Source organism: Alligator mississippiensis, chromosome 5 (assembly GCF_030867095.1).
Source record: "Alligator mississippiensis isolate rAllMis1 chromosome 5, rAllMis1, whole genome shotgun sequence".
In the NCBI taxonomy this organism is placed as follows: Eukaryota; Metazoa; Chordata; order Crocodylia; family Alligatoridae; genus Alligator; species Alligator mississippiensis.
In genome coordinates this window covers 203,349,868-203,376,642 of record NC_081828.1, presented here as the reverse complement: position 1 = coordinate 203,376,642, position 26,775 = coordinate 203,349,868, and the positions used below count along the sequence as shown (strand labels likewise).

Sequence of the window (26,775 nt, the reverse complement as noted above, 5' to 3'; positions counted from 1 at the left end):
AACATTAACATTAAAAAGCATTTTACTTGAGCTGTGTACATTGAACAGGACCTAGTTCTGAGAAAGGCTGAACACTTTAGGCAGGGCAGAGCTGCCACTGGTTTTAATGGGTACCAAGGATTTTTAAGCTGTGGCATGATCAGATTTGTAGGATAGATTACAGAATATGCTTGGTTATGAATTTATATACAGGGGTTTTTTTTAAATAGGTACATAGCAGTGAGGTTCATGGGAAGAAAAATTTCATCATATACATATGTCTGTTTTATTCATTAATTACTTTTCATGTCTGCAGCTCAGAAATTGGGTTTAGTTGAGCCTCCTTCCATGCCGCTAACAACAGAAGAGTGGGAGAAAGTAAAGCAAAGATCCATAAACCAGGGGGATTCTGTGCAACCTTGTCCAATATGCAGGGAAGAATTTGCACTTCAGCCACAGGTACTTGTATAAACATTTATATATTTGTATTCTACAGTCAACATCCTTTAAAACAGAATTTTCCAATGTTATTTCTATACTAAAAAATATTAATTGGAAGAAAATGTTTCCATGATTCTATGAAGAAAGAAAAAGTGGGAGTTCCCAACCTGAGATACCATTCAAGTATCCAAATGCTTGGCCAGTCTGGAGCAGTTTGGAGAATGCTTAATAAGACATTATTTGCTGCTGAAGATACAATTCAAGGGGAAAAAGTAACCAACCTCTATATCTACTCCTACAGAACTTAGAGACTTTCCATGCAACTTTTGGCTAGCCTGATCTCCACATGGCTTTGACTTTAAGCTTGCTTCTTTAGAATTAATAATGTTCAAGAGTTCATGATTTTGCATATTTAAAAAAAAAATTTTCATCTTATACTGGGCGTAGATACAGACCCAGTAGGTAGGAGTAGGTCATTTACTCGGGTCATCTGAGGTTATGTTTGTATCATACCTTGATGGTTTTACACATCAAATCGGTGCAGTGAAAGCATAATTGCACTCTGTGTTTTATTCATGTTCTCTATGTATCACTTTGAAAGTGTTTTAGAAACAAAAGGAACAAGTAACTGACTCAAGAGGAATGCTGTTCATAGAGATGGTCAGGGTAATTAGGAAGAGAACTATTATCCAAGTTGCTTGCAACTCTCTTTCATACTGCATCTTACAGATTTTACAATATTTTTTGCATCTTTTCCCCATTCATATTTTTACTGTTGACCTCAGGGTGCAGCTTGAGGTATCTAAAAGTTTTAGAAACAGTATAGAATTGCAAAGACAGGTGGGATAGTCCTGGCATAAGAAAACTATGCCAACTTAAACAGTCTGGCTACCCAAAGGGTCTAAGCCTTGACAAGAGAGGAAAAGACAGCACTCATTAAGGAGGTTTCTTCAGATTTGGCACAAAAAAGGAAATGCCTCTGGAATTCTTTTTGTCCTACATGTTTCCTTGGCTTTCCTCCCTCCAGGGGGGAAAAAAAGCCACTGTATCTGAAAGCTTTTCCTTCAGCTGGCTGTTAGCCATTAATCCTTTTGTGTTTGCCACCTCAATAGTACATACTGCTTGTTCTCATTTCATTCGTTCTCTAGTTTTTCCTTCTAAGAAACAACTGTTTCTTTTTTTTTTCTTTCTTTCTTTTTTGTATAAGGCCATGTTTTGTCAGAACGGAGATCACTACCATTTGGTGGGAATTTGGGTCAGATAAAGGTGAAGTTTTCACAAAGTATATATTTGTGAATGCTGTGTGTGATGTATATTATTCTTGAAATTTAACTGATTTGAGGGGTGGGAAAAAGAAAAAAATTAGCAACTTTTATTTTAACAGCTTTTTTTTTGTTTTTCTCTTTGTCCCATCATCACATTTATTTGGTACTTTATTGCTTTTTTTCTTTCATACTACAGGTTTTCCTAAACCCATAAGCTCAAAACTAATGATGAGCATTGTTACTGTGAACTTTAGTTTATCCTTCACATCAGTAAGCACATCTACACATGCTTTAATGCACTTTTCCTAATGCACACTAAATTTAGTACCTCCAATGTGAGATACTAAATTAAAGTGTACTAGGCTGCTGTAATGTGCAGTAGCACAAGGGCACACATTTTAGATGATGCTTAATGTGCATTAGACTATTCTACTGTGCATTAGCAAATTATCATTTTTTTTATGCGCCGCTTTAATGTGCAGTAGAATAGGCTACTGCACATTAAAGTGCACATGTAAACACACTGGGTCTAGGGACAGAAGTTACACACAAACTGATTTAAATGATCAGAAACTGATTTAAACCTGTAACAGAACAGAAGTTCAGTGCACATAAACTACTTTCAAAATGGCTGAAACTGGTTTAAGATAAACCTGGTTGGATGTAGTATCAGACTTAACTGATTTAGGTCAAACCGGTTTAAGGAACTTCTGTCCCAGACCCGTTTCTGGTTTAAGTTAACTCACAGTCCCCCAGCGTCCCAGGATGCTTTGCAGCCCTGGGCTGGGCTGTGATGTCTGCTCCAGAGGAGCAGGGTTGGCCCTGTCCCTCTGCTCCCTAGCTGGAGTACTATCACAGCTCCAGCTGGCTGAGAAGGGGGTGGGGGTGGGGTGGGAAACCCTGCTTGGGGCTGCAGCCAGGGTCCGCTTGGCAGGGGCGCAGCAGCCCCTGCTAGGCTTCCCGCCCTCCCTCACCCCCCTTTGCCTCAGGCTGCCAGCCCGGGGCTGGCATCTGGCCATTCCTCCTGCCCCCATCCATTGAATAGGGAGAGGGGTGGCAGGGAGCCTGGCAGGGGCTGCTGCGCCCCTGCCAGGCAGACCCTGACTGGGGTCCTGTGAGATTTAAACCTTCCCTCTCTCCCCCACTTTGCCTCAGGCTATCGACTTTGGGCAGGCATCTGGCCATGCCCCTACCCCCACCGCTCAAGCAGGGAGTGGGGGAAAAAGCCTGGCAGGGGCTGCTGCACCCCTGCCAGGAAGACCTCTGCTATGGTCCCATACCAGTAGGTTTAAACCCCCCTCCCTTCTGCCACCTTTGCCTCAGTGTTCCAGCCAGGGGCCAGGGCCTAGCGATGCCCCCCCTGCCCTTGCCACTCAAGTGGCGAGCGGGCAAAAGCCTGGCGGGGGCTGCTTCCCTCCTCCCCCTCCAGGCACACCCCAGCTGGAGACCGTGCAGGGCAGGGTGGGGGTTTAAACTCCTCCCCAGTCATACTCAATGGCCTGTCGGATCCTGGCCACGACACCCCACCCCCCCTCCCCCATTCAGCTCGAGCAGGAAGGAGGGAAAATTCTGGAGGGCTTTTCTTCCAGCTTCCCTACAGTCCTCTGGCCACTGCCAAAGGGAAGGAAGCATCCCCGAGCTGCTAGCCTGAGCCACTAGCCTGCAGGTATGTGGCTGCATTTCTGGAATTAAAAGTAAATATCTATTCAGTTGCTTCTTGGTTCAGTCCACACAGTTTAGACGAACCTGCAAAGTTTGAATCAATTCAGGCTCAGGCTTTTTGAATGTCTGTACTTAGCCCCAGTGCACGCAAAAGATATGTAATGTTCTTCATTTAATTTGTTTTTAGAAAGAAAATTACATTTATTTAAACTCCATCTTAAATAACAGATTTTGCAATATTAAGAACAGGAGCCTGTTAATCTTCTGTACAGTCAGAATTTCTCTATCTCTCTTTTAAATATATTATGGTGTTCTGCTTTTAAACTAGTTCAGACTTCAAGATTTTTTTCATTTTTTGTCTCTGAACAATAGGTGCTGCTTTCTTGTTCCCATGTGTTTCACAGAGTGAGTAAATCCTGTTTGAACTATTAAAGCATGCATAAATAATCTAGTATATTAAAACTAAATTTAAGAAGTCATGATGATGCCCTTTTATCCCATTTTGATATTCTATCCAAACAAGAAAAATGTTTTGTATGAATGGTTATTATACAATGAAAGATTGCTTAATTCATTACATTTTATTTATATCTATAGCATTTACCAAAATATTTATATTAAGCATTTTATTCAGAAAAGTATATACTCTTATAAAATATATTTTAGAATTTTCAAGAGAAAGCAGTGGTTAGAAATATGGTTTATTTCAATGGAAAAAGCAAAATTACATTAAAGTATTAATATCTATTTAAATATTAAAACAAAATATTATTTTTCTAGGCATGCCTGAAAGCTTTTGAAAAATTTGCAGGGAAAAAGACTTGCCCTCTGTGTAGAAAGAAGCAGTATCAGACCAGGGTTATATATGATGGGGCACGCTTGTTTAAAGTCAGATGCGCTACAAGGTAAGCATTACTTCCAACAGATGCATTGTCAATGACCACCATTTATTTTCCCGTGAAGCTTCAAGTCATGTATGAAAATTCAGCACTTCCCATTAGACACTACATGTTGACTACAAATCGGGTGACCGTAAGGCAATCAAGGACAACCAGGACACTGGTCCTCCAACCCCCCCCACCCAAGTCAACTGCTGTAGGCAGCAGCAGTGGCAGAAGCTGGTGGGCAGGGTCAGGGCACAGTCCTGTGGGGAGGTGGAGCAGCCTGATGCAACATGCTGTTCTGCCTCCCCACCAGCTTGCTCCCTGCACCTGAGATTCTCATTTTAATTTTCTCTGACCGGCCAGGACTAATCTGGGCAAACCAGGACATATGGTCACCCTAACTATAAATATTAAAGAGATTGAAGCAAATAATTAGATAATTCAAATAGTTATATTTCAGATAAATAGTAAAATATGTATTTAAAGAGTGTACTTGCATTTTTTGAACATCAATATCTTGTTTTCCACAGAATCCAAGCTTGCTGGAGAGGCTACATTGTTAGAAAATGGTATGAAAACTTGAGAAAAACAGTGCCTCCTAAAGATAGGAAATTAAGAAAAAAATTCTTTGAAGAAAAGGTATGTTGTATTTCTCGCTCCAGTTTTTCTTCTGGTCTTCCTGATGCACAATCCTCCTTCATTTCTAAGCCTGTGAATAACAGAAAACTATAGCGTTGTCTAGGCTGCATGTCATGATAAAACCCTGACAACCTGGCTAAGAATCACAAGCCTTGATAGTGAGATCCTGGGACATGCTTATACCAACTCTGTATCTAGCTCATAAATGAAAGGAAAAAAACAAAACAGTTAGAGCCTTAGGGCTCTGAAAGCACAGCAAGGGAAGCATGGCTAGATATGGAAAACAAGAACACTGGAATTAATCTAGGTCTTTGGAGTAGACAGATGAAAATCACTCATGCTCTTCCCATAGGATCAGAGAAAATTCAGGTTGGAAGGGACCTCATGAGGTCATCTAGTTCAACCCCCTGCCCAAAGCAGGACCGTCCCCAACTAGATCATCCCAGCCAAGGCTTTGTTTACTCTGGTCTTCAAAACCTCTAAGGATGGATGAAGAGTCTACAACCTCTCTGAATACCCTGTTCCAGTGCTTTACTACCCTTGTAATGAGAAAGTTTTTCCTAATATCTAACTGAAACTTCCCTTACTGCGGCTGGTCTCCACAGAAATCCTGGACCCACGCTGTCACAGCATCAGCACTCCTGGGGTCTCCACGGAAACTGACTGCAGCGATGCGGGCAGGGGCTGCTGAGAAATGGAATCTGCCATGGGTCCAATCTGGCCCATGGGCCAGACTTTGCCCACCCCTGTCTAGCTCCATCCTCTTTGGAACTACCCTTTAGGTAGTTGAAGGCTGTTATTAAATCTCCATGTTCTCTTCTGCAGACTAAATAAGCCCAGTTCAGCTTCTCCTCATAAGTCATATTCCCAAGCCCACTAGCCATTTTTGTTGCCCTCTGCTGGACTCTCTCCAATTTATCCATATCTTTTCTGTAGTTGGGGGCCCAAAACTGGACACAGTAATCCAAATGTGGCCTCACTAGTGTCAGATAGAAGGGAATAATCATTTTGCTCAACATGATGGCAGCAAACCAACTAATTCAGCGCAGTATGCTGTTAGCATTCTTTGGAACAAAGACACGCTATTGGCTCATATTCAGCTTATTGTCCACTATAACTCCCAGGTCCTTTTCTCCAGAGCTGCTGCTGCTTAGCCAGTCAGTCCCCAGTCTGTTCTCATGCATAGGATTGTTCCATCCTAAGAAGTGCAGCACTTGTCCTTGTTGAATTTCATGAAATTTCTTTTGGTCCTATCCTCCAATTTGTAGAGGTCTCTGAATCCAAGCCCTACCCTCCAGCATATCTACTACTCCCCACAGCCTGGTGTCATCCACAAACTTGCTCTCTATCCTGTCTTCCAGATTGTTGATGAAAATATTAAACAAAACTGGCCCTAGGACCGATGCCTGGAGCATTCCACATGATACCAGCTGCCAACTAGACATCGAGCCATCAGTGGCTACCCTTTGAGCCCAACAATCCAACCAGTTTTCTGTCCACCTTAGAGTCCATTTATCCAACCTGTACTTCCTTAGCTTGCTGGCGAAAATGTTGTAGGAGACTGAAACAAAAGTCATCTACAGCACTTTCTAGGCCTAGGCAAAGTGGCTAGTGTTCACATCAGATTCGGATGATTCGGGGGACAGTGATTCGATTTGGTGATTCAAATCACTGTCCTGATTCGATTCAGCCGAATCTCCAAATCAGCCAGGCCAGGCCCATCCCCAGCCCCTCTCCCAGCCCAGTAATGTCTGCCCCGCCCACCCCAGCTCCCAGCACTTGGGGGAAAAAAAGCCCTGGCTCAGCAGATGCTGACAGGCGGGGTTGATCCCCCCCTGCCCCACCACTGCCCCGTGCTGCATGGGGGCCTCTGCACAAGCCCCTGAACCCCCTCCCCCCCACTTCCCCAGCCCCTTCATGGGTGCCCCGCATGGGCCAGCTACGGCCCTCTAAGGAAAAAAAAACCTGAAGAAACCCTGGGACTTACCACTGCTGCCAGCGGGGGGCAGTTCCTGCTGCCCTACACCACATGGGGGCTCTGCAGGAGCCCCCGAAGCCCCGAGGCTGCTCCAGGAGCGGTGAGTCCTGGGGCTTTTCTCAGCTTTTTTTTTTCTTAAAGGGCCAGAGCCCCAGCAGGGAGGGGGGTCGAGGGGGCTCATGCAGAGCCCCCCATGCAACATGGCAGCACCCAGTGAGTACGGGGGCTTTTTTTTAAAATACGGAGCTGGGGCAGGCAGGGGCAGCCGTGGCGGGGCTGGGGGAGTGGGCGGGGGTCCCCCCCCATGGTCCCCTCTCCCCTCCCCTCCCCTGCCCCTAGTACTTACCAGCTCGGAGTGGTAAGCGGGGACTGCTTGAATCATCAAAGCTCTCCGAATCTTTGGCAAAGATTCAGAGAACTTTGAATCGATTCGGACCTTTAAATTGGTCCCCGATTCAATTCGGATTCAAAGATTCGGCCACCGAATTGAGCCAAATCTCCTCCAAATCGAATCACCACCTGAAGCTTCACACAGCCCTACCGCTTTCTAGTTTTCCCTCTTCTCTCACTATAAGCATCAGGCAGCTCAGCCTGACATCTCCTCAGCAGACACTAAACTATTTCCTATACCACCAAGAAATCTTAATCCTCTCCAGAATATGAGACAGTCTGATTAACAAGTACCCAACTTGCCCAGTGTCCTGCCAGCAACTGAACTTCCTCAGTTGCATCCTAGGTTGTTTTCTCAGTGACAGTTTCCTAATATAAACTACTGTCCACATAAAAACTGTCTTCTGCTACAGCTACAACTGTCAGCTGCTTTCAGTTATATTTCAGGCTTTTACATACAGAAATGGGTAAACGTTATCTTGTTAGCTTTGTCCTTCTTAAAATAATGGTTCTGATGAGTACTTTATAGTCTCCCAATTTCAATACTACTTTTTTTGTATCAGTTCAGACTCTCTTCTAGGGGTATGTGAAGCTTTGGTTGCCAATTTGATTTGAAGAAGATTTGGCCCAATTCGGCAGCCAAATCATTGAATCTGAATTGAATCGGGAGACCCATTAAATGCTCCAACTTGATTTAAAGTATCCAAATCAATTCAGAAAAGATTCAGCGATTCCGTGATTCAGAAGACTGTCTTGCTTGCAGGGAAACAGAAACTGGGAAGGGAGGGGTGTGGAGTGGGGGAAAGACTGTTCTGATATTGACATCTGTAGCTGGCCAGTGACTGTGATCTTTCCCCGAGTTCCCTTCCAATCACAGTGCTCTAGGAGAGGGATATAGAAACAGCATATAAGGCTCTGTGTGAAGCCTTTCTCTGCCTTTTGTGGGCTGTCTCTGTCTAGAAGAAACAGCCTGTGAAATGTACTGGCTGCAGTGGCTGGCTTCCCAGTCAGTCTCTTGCTAGTCTCTCTTCTTGGAAAGGACTGGATACACCTTTCCAATATATTACAGATGGAAGACATTACAGATAGAATATTTATCAAAAACAGATAGAAGATATAATAAACAGATAGAAGATATATTACACAGACACACACACATTTTCCAGCACAGCACACATTATGAAACATGCTGGAAAGGCAGGTGCCAGGTCTTCTGGCAGGGGAGGGAGAAGGACTAGAGGGGTATGGGAAAAGCTGCAAATTCCCGCCTCCCACCCCACCACAAACATACCCTCTTTCCTGGCAGTGATGAATCTTCTGCTGCCAGTGGGAGCAAGGAGGTGGGAGCAGTATCTGTCCCTCCACCAGCACCACACCTCCACTAGTACCAGAAATAGCCACCAGCACCGGCATGACAGTCTCCTCCACCCCAATTTCAGCTCCCAGTGTGAGCCTTCCAGTGCCAGAGGAGAAGCTGAATCTGGAAGCAGGAGAGCTGAGTGCCATAGCCAGGGACATTCTGGGGAAGGAGGGGGAATCTGAATTCGTGCTCCACACCCCTCAAAGTTCCCTTAGAGGCAGGTCTCTTCTGGAAGGGGCTTCAAATGAGGTTGTGGGACCAGGTGGCTCAGCTTCTCCAGTTGTTATGCCTCTGCCTGCTGAGGAGGGGGATAAGGCAGGATCCCGACCCTCAACCCAGAATTGGGGTGGGGGGGCAGTGTAGTGTGGGATCATTTTGACTTGCCAGGTGATCGCAGGTATGCTATCTGCCAGCACTGCCGAAGGCAGATCAGCTGGGCCAAGGACGTGAAACACTTTGCCACCATGACAATACTGCTGCATCTCAGGAGGCAGCATCCCCTTGCCCTTGTTCCTTCTCAGCCTGGCACCACTAGGAGCATGCCCAAATAGAAGTCCCCCTCTCGCTTCAAAGCCTCCATCCCCACAAAACAGAGGCAGGCCACCCTGGACCAGTAGGGGAGAGCCACAGACAAAGTGGGGCACGTTGCAAGGAAGAGCGAGGTCACCCAGAGCATAGGGGTGACGTTTGCTCTGGATGGCCAGACCTTCTCCTTCGTTAAGCGTCCAGGGTTTAGGCAGCTCATGGTGCTTATGGCCCCATTCTACCAAGTGCCCACATTCATCACCTTTAGCAGGATGGTGGTGCCCTCCCTGTATGAGGCATGCAAGGAGTATTTGAGGGAGGAGCTGCACAAGGCAGGTCCACAGGTAGCTTTGCACTTCACCTTGGACATGTGGAGCATCTGAGGTGGAGATCATGCCTAGCTCTCCCTCACAGGGCACTGGTGCAATCAGTCGGGCCATCAGCGGGCTCTCCTTGAAGCGGAGGTGATGAATAAGTCCCACATGGCAAGAGAGATCATGGTGGCCATGGACCACATGGTGCAGGGGTGGCTTACTGGGCAGAGCAAGCTCACCCGCAGGTTCATGGTCACCGACAATGGAACCAATGTGGTCAAGGCGGTGCGTGAAGTCAACTTTGTTGGCATCCGCTATGTGGCGCACAAGTTCCACCTCATAGTCAGGGACGCCTTGGAGGGGGACAGGACTCCCAGTGATGGCACCATCACTACCATGACCAGCCAGCTCATTCCAAAATGCAGGAAGGTGGTGGGCTACTTCCACCAGAGCATCAGGGGGACAAGATGCTGCAGGAGAAACGGGCAGAGCTGAGCATCCTGCAGCACAAAACCATACAGGATGTGGAGACTCGTTGGAATTCCATATACCTGATGCTCAAAAGACTGATGGAGCAACAGAAGGCCATCCATGAGATGGCCTTCCTCGGGGAGATTGGGATAAGTGGCCCCCTTAACAAAACAGTGGGATACCATCTCCCAGATCTTGGTGGTCCTCAAGCCCTTCCTTGAGGCCACCAAGAGTCTCAGCACTGGTGATGCCCTCCTTAGCCAGGTGATCCCCATAGTGAAGGAGCTTGTGAACCAAATGGAGACACTCCAGGGGATCAACATTCCTGGCTTAGGCAAGCTGCTTTCACCAGAGGTGCAGGCACTGGTGAAGTGACTGAAAGAGAACATCAAAAAATGGCTGGATCCATTGCAGTCCAGTACAGTCCACACGCTGGTGGGCATGTGTGACCCGACGGTGAAGGGGAGCATCTGCAGCAGCAAACCCCTCGATCACAGGACACGTGCTGGTGAACAGGGTCATGGAGGTAGAAGGGCAGAGGCGAGGGGACATGGAAGAGGGAGTTCAGCATTGCTGGTGATGTAGTGACACCCCACCACACCACCTTGGATCTTGGTTTGATGGAGCAAGTAGGTGTTCCTCAAGGTGAGCCTCCTGCTGCTTGGGTTCCCCAAGCTCCACCTGCAGATGAAGTGAGTGCTACCTTCCTCACTCTGCACCTATTTCCTTTCTTTAGTTGCTTTCACAACCACCTTATGCCCTGCTCTCAGAGCTGGAGGTAGCCGTTTAGTTTTTTATCAGCCAGTAGAGGAAGAACATCTCCCTGCTGAGCTCCCATGTCAGGATGAACTTGGAGGCATGGACTGGGGCTATGGGGAAGGAGGCCCCAGGTCCTGGGCATGATCTAAAACTGCACCCTGCCAAGGTAGGGAGGCCTGGTGATACTACTGGTGGCACTGCAGCCCCAGGAAATGCCAGGACCACAAGCCTCCCCAGTGAAAGGTGGGTTTGGGGCACCTGAAAACCCCCAGCCACCACATGCACGCACAGTCCTAGCTAGGGAAAGCCCATACCTGTAAGATCTTTGAGAGGCCTGAGGCTTACTGGTTGCAGTGTGGAGTTGTGAGGCTTCATGTGAGCTTAGCTGCCTGGGATGCCATCTGCAAGGCATGGGCCTCAGTGTAGGAAAGGTACAGAGCTGCGGAATGGATGTCACCCCTAGGCATCAGGGGCCTAAAGGGTAACCTGCCACCTGGGTAATATCTGAATCAGTTTTCCATCAAGGCATGGCAGGAGAAAGAAGCGTGGTCAGTTGGCCCAGAAACAGGTGGGCAGGCCGAGATCTAACTGGCACTTGGAAAGCCCCCGTTACAGGCTACCATCCTGCATTCATTCTGCTCTACCTTAACTCACACAAGGCAGACAAGGTTCTTTGGGTCAATCTGATATCTTTTATTAGACCAACTGAATAGTTGGAGAAATATATCTTGGCAAGCTTTCAGGTTTAAAAACCCTTCATCAGGCTGAGGAAACATCTGCAGTTGGTGTGTGTGCTCTTCCTGAATGGAATGAATAATAAAGAACCCAGAAGCTAGGCTGATATGCAGGAAAGCCAGTCAGTGAAAATGTAAATTGAGGCATCAGGGGGTAAGAGACTGACTGAGAGGATGTGGGGAGGAAGGGGGATGTCGCAGCCAGGTAAAAGTGGAGAGGTACCTGGGAAGTCAGATGCCAGGCTGATTATAGTGTGTCATAAATCTAATGTCTATACTGAATTCATGATTTTTTTCTATCCAGCAGATTTATGAAGTGAAGTTTGTAGGCTTGTCTACAAAAGGTGGTTTGTAAATTCTCTTTGAAGATCAGGACTGAGAGATTGGAGAGAGTAGTTTTCTTGTGAGAAATGTGCCCCCACTGGTAATTGGGTGTTCTTGTCTTTAATAGATGACCAGTGTGCATTCATTCTGGTGTGCAGTTGTTCTTTGGTCTCTCCTACGTATTGTCTATAAGGGCATTTGGTGCACTGGATGAGATATATAATGTTTCTGGAGGTGCAGCTGTAAGATCCAGGAATGGTGATGGTTCTGTTCTGGGGTGTAGAAATTGTGGGGGTACTGTAGATATGTCGTCAGGTTTTGCATTTCTTGTCATGGCACGGTCTGGATCCATCTGGTGTGTTTTGGGCTGTAGGAAGTTTGCTTCCGGTGATGAGATTAGCAAGGTTCAGTGCTTGTTTGAATTTACAAAACACCTTTTATTGACAAGCCTACAAACTTCACTTCATAAATCTACGGGATATAAAAACTCATGGACTCAATATAGTCATTGGATTTATGATACACTATAACCTGCCTAACGTCTGATTCCTCAGGTACCTCTGCACGTTTACCTGTGCTGCTACAACCCCCTACCCCACCTCCCCCAGCCTGTCTCTCACCCCCTGACACCTCAATTTACATTTTCACTGGCTGGCTTTCTTGCATATCAGCCCAGCCTCTAGCTTCTTTACTATTCATTCCATCCAGGAAGAGCACACACCAACTGCAGATGCTTCCTCAGCTTGTCGAACGGTTTTTAAACCCAAAAGCTTGCCAAGATATAGTTCTCCAACTATTCAGTTGGCCTAATAAAAGATACCATATCTACTCAAAGAACTTTGCCTGCCTATTCCTTAGACAGACACAGCTACAACCAGAAACCCAGCTAACACACATACAGGACATGAGTTTTGCTTTCAACAATTTGAGGTGCAGTTTCACAGAAACCCCTGCATCTATCTCCTTGAAACTTGGCAGGCTTCAGGCCCTCAGAAGAGGCTACCATCCCTGTTGTTTTCACCCAATTCTGCAAAAAAGTAACAAAGTTATAGGCATTTTAGTGATTTCCCATTATAGTCTATGTCCAAATCACCAAATCACACCAAATCTGAATCTTTCAAATCTGATTCAGCCAAATCAATTTGGGTCAGTGATCTGAATCACCAAATCGAATCACTGTCCCCTGAATTGGCCAAATCCGAATCCAAATTGAATACTGGCCGCTTCACACAGACCTACTCTGCTCACTTATTTCCTTACTAAAGGTCTGGAAGCTGAAGTTATTCAGTTCTCTCCAAATCACCTTTTGTGACACCAGGTAACTTGCTCATTTACCATTTATTACTTTTTTACTACAGGCCTTCACTCTCTTACTGTTAGCTAGTTTTTCTGTGTAAAAACATAGGAAATTCCATAGTGGGTGAGACCAGCAGTCCATCTAGCCCAGTATCTTGTGTCTGATGCTATCAGAAATGGTTACTTTGAGGGAGAATATATGAACAGAGTGTATCTAGAGTGATCTATCCCCTGTCAAGTCCTCCATGGCTGTAGACTTAAAAGTGGCCAGGGGCCACATGCCCCATGGACTGCACCCAGTAAAGACCTTACACCACAGGGGTAGCATTAGCAAAGCCATGGGCTCCCCAGGCTGCACATCACATGTCTGCATGAGCAAGTGAAAGTTCAACCCACTGCACAGCATGCATGAATAGGTGCCTCCCTCCCCATTGCAACACGTAGGCAGGCAAGTATTCCCCCACCCTGCTTCACCACATGCACAGGTAGGCACTTGCTTTGCACGGTGTGGCACCCTGCCTTACCTACATGCAGGCTCCCCTGTGACATCATGTCACTCAGGTGTGCCAAACTGCTGGCACCCTGAGTACTGTGGGCTGCACTATGCAGTGCTGCTCAGGGACAACCAAAAGTTTGGGGAGGGAGGAGGAGCCCCAAGACCCTGGAGTCATTGTAGATAGTTTTGTAAAACATCAGCTTAGTGAGCGGCAGTGACCAAAAACAGCCAATAAAACATTAGGCAGTATTAAGAAGGGAACTGAAAACAAAATGAAGAACATCATCATGCCATTATACAAATCTATGGAGCACCCATGTCTTGAATACTATGTGCAGTTCTAATCCCCACATCTTAAAAAGGTTGTAGTAGAATTAGAAAAGGTACAGAGAAGTGTAGCCAAAATGATCAGTGGCGTGGAAAAGTTGCCATGCCAGGAGCGACTAAAAAGGCTAGGGCTCTTCAATTGGGAAAGGAGGAAGTTGAAGGGAGGGAATACAATAGAGGTCTATAAAATCATGAAGGGGGTGGACCAAGTGAACAGGAAACTGTTGTTCACCAAGTCCCAGAATACTAGAACTAGGGGGCACACACTGAAATTAGTAGGTGACAGATTTAAACCTAACAACAGAAAGTACTTTTTTATGCAGGGCATAGTTAATTTTTGGAAATCATTGCCACAAGTGGTAGAGGCAACTAGCATAGCCAGGTTCGAAAAGGGACTAGATAAATTCATGGACAAAAGACTTATTAATAGCTATTGAACACAGTAGTCAGAGATGTTTCCTTTTGCATCTCTAAACCTATAATGGTGGATGTCAGGGAAGGTACTGAATAGGGGATAGATCACTCCAGATGTATCTGTTTCAATGCATCTACTTCTGCCATTGTTGGAAACTGGAGACTGGGCTAGAGGAATCATTGCTCTGACCCAGTATGGCACTTATGTTCTTACACTGCTGCAGCCAGTACAACAGTGGCAGCAGCAACTTTGTGGGATCCCGGGGGCCGCATGATAACCCCTCACAGGTTGCATGTGGACAGCCCTGCTTTAGAGATACAACTGTTGTGTTTAATAGCTAGCCACAGAAGAAGTCACAAGACTTGTATGACAAGTCATTGAGACATTAGGTCAGCAACTTGCACAATAGTTCCCCATTCCTTATTCTGTCATAAATCACACGTAGCTCATCTCATTTATTAGAAATTTGTCTTATCAATTTGAATTATTCTGCCTGTTAACATAGTTAACAATGCACTTCTCCATGTGTTATCATAATTACCTCCTTGTCATTTGGGATCTGGGATCACTTCCCCTAATTTTTTCAAAGTGCCATTGATATCTTCCTGTCTGGTTGCATCAGATGCCACTATTAACTCTCAATCTCTCACACAGCTTCAAGGCTGTTCATAACTTTGCTCCTTCCTACTTGTCCAGTTTTTTATCATCAAGTTGCCTGCCACTGCCAGTACTACCCAGTTTTGAAAATTTGTCTAGTTCCTACATTTGAACTTTGTTTTATGCTGTCCCTTACATGTGTCTAGTTGATTCACTGTACAACTTTATTTTACTTGCCCATGCACACAAACCAGTTGAATTAAATAAGACACTCTTATGTCAGGTAGAAGATAAATCAGTGGCAGGTATAGACCAGTATAAGAGCATCCACATGCAAAATTACATCAGTTAAAATAAACCAATTTGCTATTTATTGCCGTCCTTTGTAACCATAATGAAATCCAAAGCTGTGCTTCAAAAGCAGAAGGTAGATGCAACTAAAGTACCTGCTTTCCTTTTAAAAGACATTATCAGAGACTCATTTCAGTTAAACTGGGGGAAAACAGAAGGTTTGATGGATAGCGACTGTGCTTATCAGATCCTATCATGGAGGGGAGTGTTTATAAGTACCTAGGTTTTCCAGAATGAATGCTTTGCAGCTAAATCCTTAACAATCTGTAACAGTTAATCCATATCCAACTACCCATGATAGGTGACTTTTTCCTAAGAAGGCGTTACACATTTTTTATGCCCCAAATAGTAAAAATATGGAATATGGTTAGGCCTCTGTTAACATAGTGTGGAAAGTTTTTAAATAGGCAATCTAAGTCACCTGCCTGTCAAATGTAGAATTGATTAAACTCTTTGCAGACACTGGTTGTTCCATAAAAAAAATTATAATGGAGTATACATTTATAATGGAATGTAGTAGTTGAAGCCAAGAAGTTAGGTATTCGAAATGAGATTGGGAATTTCTATGGATAGCAGATATATCCGGAGTTAACAGACATACATTCTGGCAAGGATCTCAAACCTTAGGCCTTGCTGGCCTAAGTCAGTTTATTAAAGACCAAGATGATACTAATGTGAGGGATATATTATCCCAGATCTACCTAGTACTAGCTTCTTAACACACTCTGAAGTTACTAAGGAGGTTGTGAGAACTCCCAAGAAGCATGTTTATGTTATCAAGTATGGTTTTATATTTAAACAGCAACATTTTCAGTGAATTTTTTATTTCAAAACTATTTTTAAAAGCATAATAGGAAAAATTCAGTAGCTTGAACACTGGCATCTCATACTGTGGATGTCACTGCCATTATTTAACAGTGTGACGCTTGCTGATGAAAAGCTTAATGCAGCCATCTCCATTTGAGAACTTTCCAAAGAAGGTGTAGTTTTAGGAAATTATTCTCAACAGGTGACACTTAAGTACCTCGCTCCTTTGTCCCCTTTTAGACAAGCATAAGTGTAGCTCACACACTGATTTGGATCAACCATGTATGAATGTGTAAAGTGTTGAGTATCAATAACAAGGGATATATGCTCATTTCTCTTCATTCTTTTTTATGGCTTTCAAGTAAGAATTGTGGCTTTATGGCTTTCATACTTTTATTAAGTGTCAGTTAATAAAACACTAGGGTAATTTTTCACAAATAGTAATCCATTTCTAGATGCTAAAAAAGCTTCTCCAAAATGAATTTCTCCTCTCCAAGCATATGTCACGCTTTTAAAATGTCACTCCCTGAATGTTAATGTAGCTGAACAGCACAACAACTGAAGTAAATTGTGGGTTAGCAAGCATTTTTGTTGCTGCTGTTTTAAATACACCTACTTCCTTTAGAAGGACCACAAAGGTCAAAGGCCAAGTTTTGTACTCTTAAACCTAAGCCTGAAATGTCACTGGTAGGAAGAGTGTATTTTACTTGTCTGATGATGATACAGTAGGCCTTATTACTCTTATCCAGTAAAGTTCTTACTCATTTAGATCAAAGGGGATAGGAAAGGTCACTGAAACCAAGCTATGCTAATTTTTAGCACTACTTTGTGCAGAAGGCAAAGGGTTGCCTAGAATGTAATGTGTTTTGTAGTGAATTTCTTTGATCCTACCTATAAACTCTGCTTGTCTATGTCATTTAATTGAGGCATGGTCCTTTATTGGTGCAATTAAATCTTTTCAAATGCATTACATTATCCCCAACTTTACTAAAAGTCCTGGCCATTGTTTAGGAAGCTAGGTAAGTCATTTGTAAAATGGTGTGGTTGACTTTAGCTTCCTCCTCCCCTTCCACGGGATTTCTCCCAACAATTTTAATTTAAATCTCACCAAACAGCATAATGGTCCTAGAGTTTGTTTAGTCGTTTGACTTCCTTTATCACATGGAGATGGCAAACATTCTGTTGCTAACTTGAAGTGGCTCCAAGCAGCAAGACTAGAAGGATATTAAACCAGTAAAAGCTTATCAACTGATTCATTGATATGCTGTAAATTCCAGCCTTTTCATTTTACTTTTGAGGGTTGCCGTAAGTCAACACATTAGTAAGCAATTTGCTGACATTAAGATGGATCACTCAAAAGACTTCCCTATGGGCAAAGTTCACCAAGGTGCTTTTGTTTGCATCATTTTATTCAGTTCTAGAATTGGTGTGTTGCTTTGCAAATAACTGGGGTGGGTTTTGCATATTGATAAAGCATTTAGAACTTTGTAGTTTGTCAGTCCATTCAAGCTGTAACATTTTTCCAATAAGCTTATAATGGGGGACAGATCAATTAATTAAATATCCTTTTAGACAAGGATGGTATTTATTAAATATACTGCAGTGGTTATCAACCCTATTATACTCAAGGCACTCTTTAGAAAATATCAGCTCCTGGTTTTCACACAATTTTTGACTGCAGAAAAATATTACAGCAATTCTTCCATTGTAAAGAGCCACAACAGATCAGAGTACTTTAAAATCTATGGATTCCTATGTGAAATCTCTGAGTTTATCTTGTGAATCATGTCTGCACACCTAATAGTGCTAACTAATATTGTTTGGCACTCCATGGCACCTTGGAAAGGATCTCAAGGCACACCAGGATGCTGCAACACCCTGGCTGAGTATCACTGATATATGGTGTTCATCCTGTGCAAGCAAAGATGACCACATGGGAGGGGGAAGGGAGAAGAGAGAAAGGAGGCGGGAAAGAAAAAGTGATGCTTCAACCTGCACCTGGCACAACACCCCAGGAACCCGGACGAACAACATATACCAGTGATACTCAGCCAGGAAGAGGGAGAAAAAAGAAAGGGAGAAAGAGGAGAGGAAAAAGGAGAAAGAAGAGAGAGGAAAGAGAGAGGAGGGGGGTGGAGGCTAGGTCACATGGGTACATAGGTGACTTATAAGCCCAAATTTTGCCCTGAACATTCTGCTGCAGCAGGGGCAGGAGAGCAACAAGGACTGAACATAAGAGGTTCTTGTTTTCCTGGCTATGTGCTTCCTCACTGCCTCTGCGGTGCACTACTGCTCGAAGGCCAGTGTTCCGCTCTGGACCGATGACCTCCAGGATGGATGATCATGAGTGATTTGTTCCCATGACTCTGGGTTGATGCCAAAACTCTTTAGGGACACCTTTAGAGTGTCTTTGTACCACTTCTTTGGTGCACTGCAAAAATGTACTCCATTTGACAGTTCGCCATAGAAGATTTTATTCAGCAGGTGAGTGTTGGGCATTCTTGAAAGGTAGCTGGCCCATCTTAGCTGCACCAGTTTCAGTAGGGTGTAGTTGCTGGGGAGAACAGATCTGAGCACCTCAGTGTCTGGAATCTTGTCCTGCCACTTGATCTTTAGTATCTTTCACAGGCAGCACAGGTGGAAGTGGTTTAGTTTCTTGGCATCACACTGGTAGACAGTCCAGGTTTCGCAGGCATAAAGAAGGGTTGGGAGAATGATGGCTTGGTAAACCTTTTGTTGTGTTGACATTCCAATGCCTCTGCAGTCCTAGACCGACTTACAGAGTCTGCTGAAGGCCAAGCTGGCTTTTGCTAGCCTCACAGTGACTTTGTCATCGATGGGGGCCGCACAGGAGCATGTGCTGCCTAGATAGGCAACCTTGTTGACCATCAGCAGTTGTTGGCCTTTAACTGAGACATCTGGTTCCTGGGGTGTTGTGCCAGGTTGAAACATCACTTCAGTCTGTTCGTGTTGATAGTGAAGTTGTCGCAGGCTGATGAGAATATGTCCATGGACCGTTCCATGTCGGCCTACACATAATGCACAGTTGTCAGCGAAGAGGAGGTAGTGAAGTGTGGCTGTCTGGACTTTGGAGCTTGCTCGGAGCCTGTGCAGATTGAAGATGTCTCCGTCAAAACAGTACCCGATCCCCATACCAACATCATCGTCTTGGAAGGCATCCGACAGCATGGCAGAGAATACCATGCTGAAGTGGGTAGGTGCAAGCACACAGCCCTGCTTGATGCCATTTGTGACCAGAAAAGGGCCAGAGCATTCATTCTGGTACGTAATGAGAAACAAATCCACCAATTATTGCTTTTATCTATTAATTAACAGTGGTGCTCAATAGGGCTGTGTGAAATTTCGCCAGCAGTTTCATTTTGATGCTGCTTCGACTTGTTTCGAGCTCGAAACAGCAAAATTGAAATGAAACAGAAAGCTTTGAAACAGCCACAAAATGAAATGAGGCAAGTCAAAATGTTTCAAAATTTTCAAAACGTTTCCAGTTTCGAAGCTCAAGCTGGGCTTGCCTGCAGGGAAACAGAAAGTAAAGTAAGGAGAGGGAGGGGGAAGAAGCACTCTCATTATTGACTGTGTAGCTGGCCAATGACTGTCATCCTTTCCTGAGCTCCCTTCCAATCCCAGTGCTCTGGGGGAGGGATGGAAAAACTGCATAAAAGGCAGCATTGTTTGCACTGCCCTGGTTTCTGCCTTGGTGTCAGTTGAGTGAGGGCGCACCTTAACACACACACAGTGTCACCAATGTCACGAGTTCTGCTTGTCAGCAGCTTGAGGTGCAGTTTCCCTGAAACCCCTGCACCTATCTCCTTGAAACATGGCAGGCTTCATGCCCTCAGAAGGGGCTACCATTCCTGCAAGTTTCATCCAAATCAGGCCAGAAATGACAACGTTATAGGCTATTTCAAGCTTCCCCATTATAGCCTATGGGCGAAACTGTTCCAATGAAACAAAACAGAACAGTGGTTTCGAATCGAAACAAAATTCAAAACGAAATGCTGTTCCATTGAAACGTCGAAACACAAGTAGAAAAGGAGTGGTGCCATTTCGCACAGCCCTAGTGCTCAACCTATGCCGCATACAGCTGTGTCACCCAGCCTGTAGGGCTCCCCATGGAAATTTGGCATTGGGGGACAATGTCAGTGTAACTGCTGCAGCTCACAGACTGACCCCATATGCCTGTTCTGGCCTATGGACTGACACTGCATGCCAGATCCCTCCCATGGACTAGACCTATGCTGCTCATCCAGCCTGTGGTACTGGAGGGGTTGGGCATCACTGGTTTATATTTTTTCTGACTAACAAAATAATTTAGAGGCATCAGGATTTAGCAAAAGTTACCTTCCAACATAAGACCTAGTACATTAACCCTTCAAATTCCATATTCTATAAAGAACATTTATTCCCTCCTATATAATCTTTTCAGTATTGATAAGTCACCAAACAAAGTCCCACACTTCTAACATTAGTTACATCTCTATTTCCCAGTCTCTGATTTCAGTTCCTGATTGATGAGTGACAGGACTATTCTACAGGAAATTCACAGGTGGGTTCAGAGAAATTTCCATTACTAGGACATTGGCACAAGCAAAGGAAGTTCTTCTCTGATTTTTTCAGCTTCTTCTATAGCTTCTACTCAGGAAGGCCTGATGATGGGAGCCAGCATCTAGTAGCTGAATGAAGCAGAAAGAGCACAAATGCACATCCAAGGAAGATGCACACAGAAAAGGGAACAAACAGCACTGCCAAAAGAGGAACTAGGACACTATGGACAAGGCCCTATACCACTTCTGACTTAAGAGTTTCATGGGACATGTAGGAGGGACTGCTTAGGGTCAGCTGTACCCACACTGGGATTGGGGGAATAAACTGTCTCCTGGTCACAATAGCAGCCAGTCATCTTAGCTGGTTGCTCTCCCCATGCCCCTCGGCCTAGTTTTCTCACATGCTCTATACTCATTATTCTCAACCAGGGTGCCTTGTAAATCTTCTGAGGTTGCCACACAATGTTAGCACTGTTAGGTGTGCAAACATGATTCATAAGAAAAGCCCAGAGATTTCAAATAGGAATTCATAGAGTTATAAACATTCTGACCTGTTGTCATGAAGAACTGCTGAGTTATTTTTCTGTAGTCATAAATAAGTCAAAAACAAAGACCTGGCATTTTCCAATGGGTACCTTGAATCTAATAGCAGGTACCTTGAGTCTAAAAAGTTTGGGAACCTCAGTTGTATATATACAATTATCTGGAGATAAGTGTTGTAGGTAAAAACTGCATCTCAGAGTACATACCACAGCAAGCCTGATTCTTTGTTATGTAGCTTGTGTTCATTGCTGGAACAGAGGACAGAGCAAAGTCATTTTTAAATGCCTTTGTGCTCCTCCTATTACGGGTCCTGACTGCTAATAAGTTAAGGTTAGGCTCCTTCTACACATTCCACATATTACACAATTACACAACTATCTGGTTAATTGCACACTTCATTTAGACCAGCTGCACGTGCACATTAATTATCACACCATAAAAAGGTCCATCCAGCCATTAAGTTAGAGCTGGAAATATGTAATAAGTTTTTAGCTGGTTTCCATCTAGCTTTAATTTGCACATGTAGCAAGGTAGGCCCCCATAGCTGGGAGCCCTGTCAGCTGATGTCTCTCATGGCTGTCCCACACACTACTGCAGCTGAGAATCCTGTCAGCTGGTGGGACTGTCAGCTGCAGGAGTATGCTTCTTGCCAGTGCAGGGGGAACCTGGGGTAGCAATCCTGGGCTCCACCTGCATGGGCAATAAGGCATGATTGGATCTGATGCTGGATCCAACAGTCACGCCTCCTGCCATTCATATGTGGAATAGGAGGCCATTCATGTGTGGCATAGGAGGTGTGATTGTGTGGATTGGACATCAGATCCAATCACAACTTTACTTGAATGTCTAGACCACCCCAGAGGCAGCCCTAACTTCCAATGGCCCCTCTCTAGAATTCCTTTGGAAATATTTGTCTCAGGTGTATTAGAGTTTGATACTTATCCATGTGAGGGTTGAGGGTACTCTAATAATATGGGGGAATCTAAGCTGTACTTAATCAAACAGCCAAAATACATTTTATGGATTTGTGACAGTGTGCTAAATGCACTCCTGTCACTTTAAGAGGAGATGAGGCTGCAGTGAGGGCTCAGGTGCCAATCAAGGGAGTCATTTCACCAGCAAGGGGTTGGGTTATCAGCATATAAACTCAGGGTCTGAGCTGGTCTGGCAGTCCAGCCCTGAGAGCTGCGAAAAGAGGAGCTCCTGGGCAGTAAGGCTGCAGCAAGGTTCCTGGGTAACAGCTGAGTTGGGGTAACAGCACTGGAGGTTTGTGGATGGGACTTAGGGCTAAAGGATGACCCAGCAGGCCTGGGAGCAGAGCCAGAGCACAGGAATAGTGCAGAGAGGCTCAGAGGTGCAGGAGTAGGGTCAGAGATCAGGGCCAGGGGCCTGTAGCCCAGAGAGGGGTGTAGACAGGGCAAAGGAGCCCAGAGATTGGTGCCAAGGGCCCGAAGCTCAGGAGGGAGTGTAGGTAGGAGCCTGATAGAGCAGGATGTAGTGCCCTGGAGTAGCCCACGTAGGCAAAGTGCTCTGGGTCGGAGCTACAGGCAGAGGTGCTGTGCCATGGAGTAACCATGAGAGGCAAAGTGCCCAGATGGAGAAGGCAAGCCTGGAAATTATACCCAGGAGTAGGTGAGGTAGGCAAAGTGCCCAGGCAGGGAGGTCCAGTCACAGGGACAGAGACCATGGTCCAAGGGGGTTGTTGGTCAATGACTGATAACAACTGCAAGGCATGGGTGTGGTGTAAGGGGCAGTCAGAGCCACGTAATTAGCCCTTAAGGTGCAGAGTAGAGACCCCTGAGCTCAGAAGCATGAAATCAAGCTTGGGAAGCCTTGGGCCAGCCTCCCTTTATCTAAAAGATAAATAAGTCAAGGCGTGGCAGGTGAGCGAAGGGGTGAGTGCCCAAAGAGAGTGACCTGGATAACGGCTGAGGGGCTTCAGAGGAAACTGGCACCTTTTTCCTGCTCTTCTGGTAATGTTTCCAACTTTTCCCTTAACTGAACATTGCCAGAGCTGTTGTTTCTAAATTAAGCATTTTAAAACATTAGGGGCTTTATTAGAAAACATTTTCACATTAAAAAAAAACAACCTTGTGCCTAATGCATATATCTGATATTTTTCACTGACTTAATGAAATTTCTGGCACCTTATCACACCTTGAAGTATCTGGGATTGTCAAATGAATCATTCTATTAAGTCAGACGCTCTCCGCTCCTTTAGGCCCCTTTGAAGGTCCCTCTTTCTATGGTAAACAAATGCCATTTCAGTATTGACAGGGGAGCACATCTTTTCCTGAAGACAAAGTACCCAAACTTGCCATATGTATGGGAAAGTAGTACTGAATTAGACTGAGGGGGTGGAAAAATGACATGTTTGTTAGCTGACAGTGAAAATAGTTAAAAAGCTTTGTGACCAAATACATGAATATAGACAGCTTCCACGCTGGCAACTTTGAGCCAGTTCCTAGGGAGACATCCCGATGCACAGGTTCCCCTGGAAGGAGGTGGTGGGAGGCCGTGTGGAACATGCTGGTGGCAGTGACCGTGAAGGGGTGACTCTGTGAGGAGGGGGAAAGGGAGGTCCCTGGCTGAAGGAGATAGCCATGACTGGGAGATTTTTCCCGGGTGTCTGTGAGAGCTAGGTGGTGGTCTAAAGTTAGGGTATGGATTTTGTCAGTGTTGTTTTATCATACTCTGTTGTCAAGCATTTGATCACTCTTTCTTTTTTACACTATTTCTTTTTTTGTTACAAGAATGCCTGTGGTAAATGGTGATTTTTGGGTAAATAAATACCCCGGGCATACCCATTCAGCAGAGCCGGGGAGCAGTAGATTTACACAAACCCAAAGATCACCTGGCAGAATATCCTGACACCCTCGGGTTTTGGCACAACTTGCGTCAAGCAGTTCCTCAGACTTTTCTCAATTCACCACTCCATAGTCTGTTGAGCCTTGCCCCTGTCGGTACAGTGCCTCAAATCCACTTAAGATGACATAGAAAGCGCTGCGGCACTTTGGGCTACAGCAATATGAGTATGAGGGAGTAGATATTGCATTTAGGATTTTAGCTGAGAAGACCCAGTCTGCTGTGAGAGATGGAGTGAGAACAGAGTGATGCTTGAGTTTGTGACTTCCTTTGGCTCCATTTTGATAAGCACCAAAATCTTCTCCAGTGTGGTACAGTGCGTATACGTCTGATCAGAATATACAGACACGAGACATGCTAATATGTTTAAATGGTAGGCTAGAACGGTCAGCGCTGGGGTGCGGTACAATATGCCCATCCCCTGTTCCCACAGCAGGCATTCAACTGGGTCTAGTGTAGGTTGCCAATCTCCTACTACATAACCACTGAGTAGATAAGGACTCTCTTCAGTGTAACCTATAGCTCCTCTCCTATGCATCCTCACCCCAACTTGTGGGAATTCAGGAAACCAAGCAGGAACCTCAGTGTGTGGTCGTGTCTCCCCCACCCTCCCACAAATTTTTTCTCTACAGATTAAAATTTTAAAATCCTAGTAAAATGCTGAGTCTCTGGGAGCTGGCCACCTTATTCTTTGGCTGCAGGGGACACCAGCTGCATATTGCAGTGAGCTAAAAAGACTTGCCTTTCTTTCCATTAAATGTTAAAGTCTTCTTTGAACCCACCTTTTCTTGCTAATTCTTCCCAATTACAAAACAGGTGATCGGTCTGACCTACAGGACTGCTCTCAAAAATAGAGCTCCTGTAGAGTCCAAGGGGTAGAAAAAGAATTCTTTGAAAAGCCCAGTTTAAATGGATAAGAAACCTGGCAATCAATCCCCAGTCCAGCCAGTTGGAGGTGGATGACTAAAGAAGGATAACAGGATCTGAGTTGGTGTGTATGTCACGGCTTTGGGCATTGGTTATGGAGAAGACAGATGTTTGTACATACATATTTGGACACTGCAACCATATTTAAGTTTAAGAATACATTCCTTACTTGTGAGTAATTTGTGACTAATTGTGAGAATTCTGCTCCAGTAGCTGCTAAACACAACCCCGGTCTACCCGGACACGTTTTTCCCTTTGTTTAGTTCCAAGAGATCAGCAGTCGGTTACTGAGTTCTTACGACACAAACATCGATGAGTTTTTTTCTGAAATTGATTCTTCTGTAGCTACAAGTCGAAACGTACTTCGGCAGTTGGAGGAAAAATTTGCTCCATTAATGTGTGAAGCTGACTGGGAAAAGATACAGATGCAGGTTGGTTTCATCTTAGAACTATTAATGAGGGAAAACTTTTCCAACACATCCTCCATCCAAAATGTGCTGTTGTATACCTTCCATGTTTTATCGACCTACGGCAGGGGCGGGCAATAATTTCAGGTGGGGGGCCGCTTACCCAGTTTTAGCAAGCTGCTGAGGACTGCATGGGTAGCCCACCCCTTTACAGATGCCCCGCCCCTGGTCACCATCTTGTGACTAGGAGTCCCACCCCCTAACCCCTGACCTCTGCCACCAGTCTCTCCCCTTGCCCCCAGAAGTACTTCTTTTACCAAGGGGTTTTGCCATTTCAGAACCAAAAAAAATACCACATTATATTCTAAAAAGCAAATATTTACAGCTTTCATTAATCTCATTTCAAAAAAATATTTTTGTCCTGATTTACATGCATTTGTGTAGTGTACATAAAGATGATTGTACAATAGCTTAAAATGAAGTCTTACTCTTGAATATTGTGGGAGGTGGGTATAGGTTTGTGGGGGCTGTGGAATTGTGGGTATGTGGGGTGAGGGAGCATGTGTGTGGATACGCGGGGTATGGGGTGAGTATGGGGCTTGTCAAGGTTTGCATGTATGGCAGTGCAAGGGGATGTGGCTGCATGGTGGTGTGTGTGTGTCAGACTCGGTCTATGAAAAACACACACGTCGTCTCTGCCCTCCCCCGTACCGGTGGGGAGCAACCACATGGTGCTGGAGCAGGGCAAGGGCAGGAAGCAGGGAAATGGCTGAGGGTGGGCTGGGCCGTTCAGTCCTGCTGAGGCTCCCCCCCAGGTCCTACTGCCCCTACCTCTGTCAGCTTTGACAAGCTGCTGGGGCACGTAGAAGATTTATACTTTTCTCAGGGCTCCATGGGCTGGATCTGGCCCGCGGGCCGTATTTTGCCCATCCCTTATCTGCAGTAACTAATTTATTTCCCATTTCTCTCAGGCATTTCGGCAAGAGATATTTGAGTGTCCTATCTGTATTATGCCACTTCATCATGCTCATCCTCCAGGCATATTTTCTGACAACAGCAACGATCAGTTTACACGACAGACTGTTCTGCTCTCCTGTTCACATATGTTCCACCATACATGCCTTCAAACATTTGAAGACTTTTCCTTAGGAGAAAGGCATATTTGTCCTTTATGCCGCTCTTGTTATCAAAAGAAAATTCTTGAATGTTGATAAACTTGTAAAAATCTCAGAATGAATCACATAATTTAATTGATTTGATGAGGGCCTGTATTACACAGATTTGATCTTTGTCAGAACCAGCATCTTGAGCATAAAAATAACCCATTTTGAATGGGTGCTGATGGTCATAGAAATAAAAGTTAAATAGGCATTTTTGTTTCTGTTCCTCAAATGCACTGCTTCCCCATGATCATTGTCAGCCAACTGCTTTTTCCTTTAATGGCCTTCTAGCAAGCT

General features: G+C 44.9%; 1 protein-coding gene across 2 annotated transcripts in view; it reads left to right on the top strand.

The window, feature by feature from the left end:
- The window catches only part of RNF32 (ring finger protein 32), a 41,924-nt gene extending 15,235 nt beyond the window's left edge, over window positions 1-26,689 (top strand). The window contains exons 4-9 of one of the 2 annotated variants that reach the window (XM_006264388.3): window positions 296-438; window positions 3,720-3,752; window positions 4,128-4,252; window positions 4,762-4,870; window positions 25,175-25,342; window positions 26,290-26,689. In XM_006264388.3, the coding sequence (XP_006264450.1) occupies window positions 296-438; window positions 3,720-3,752; window positions 4,128-4,252; window positions 4,762-4,870; window positions 25,175-25,342; window positions 26,290-26,529 (818 nt within the window). In that variant the 3' untranslated portion in view covers window positions 26,530-26,689. The remainder of the gene's footprint in view (window positions 1-295; window positions 439-3,719; window positions 3,753-4,127; window positions 4,253-4,761; window positions 4,871-25,174; window positions 25,343-26,289) is intronic. The other variant, XM_019498822.2, reaches the window with a different exon arrangement.
- The last annotated feature ends 86 nt before the right edge of the window (window positions 26,690-26,775 follow it).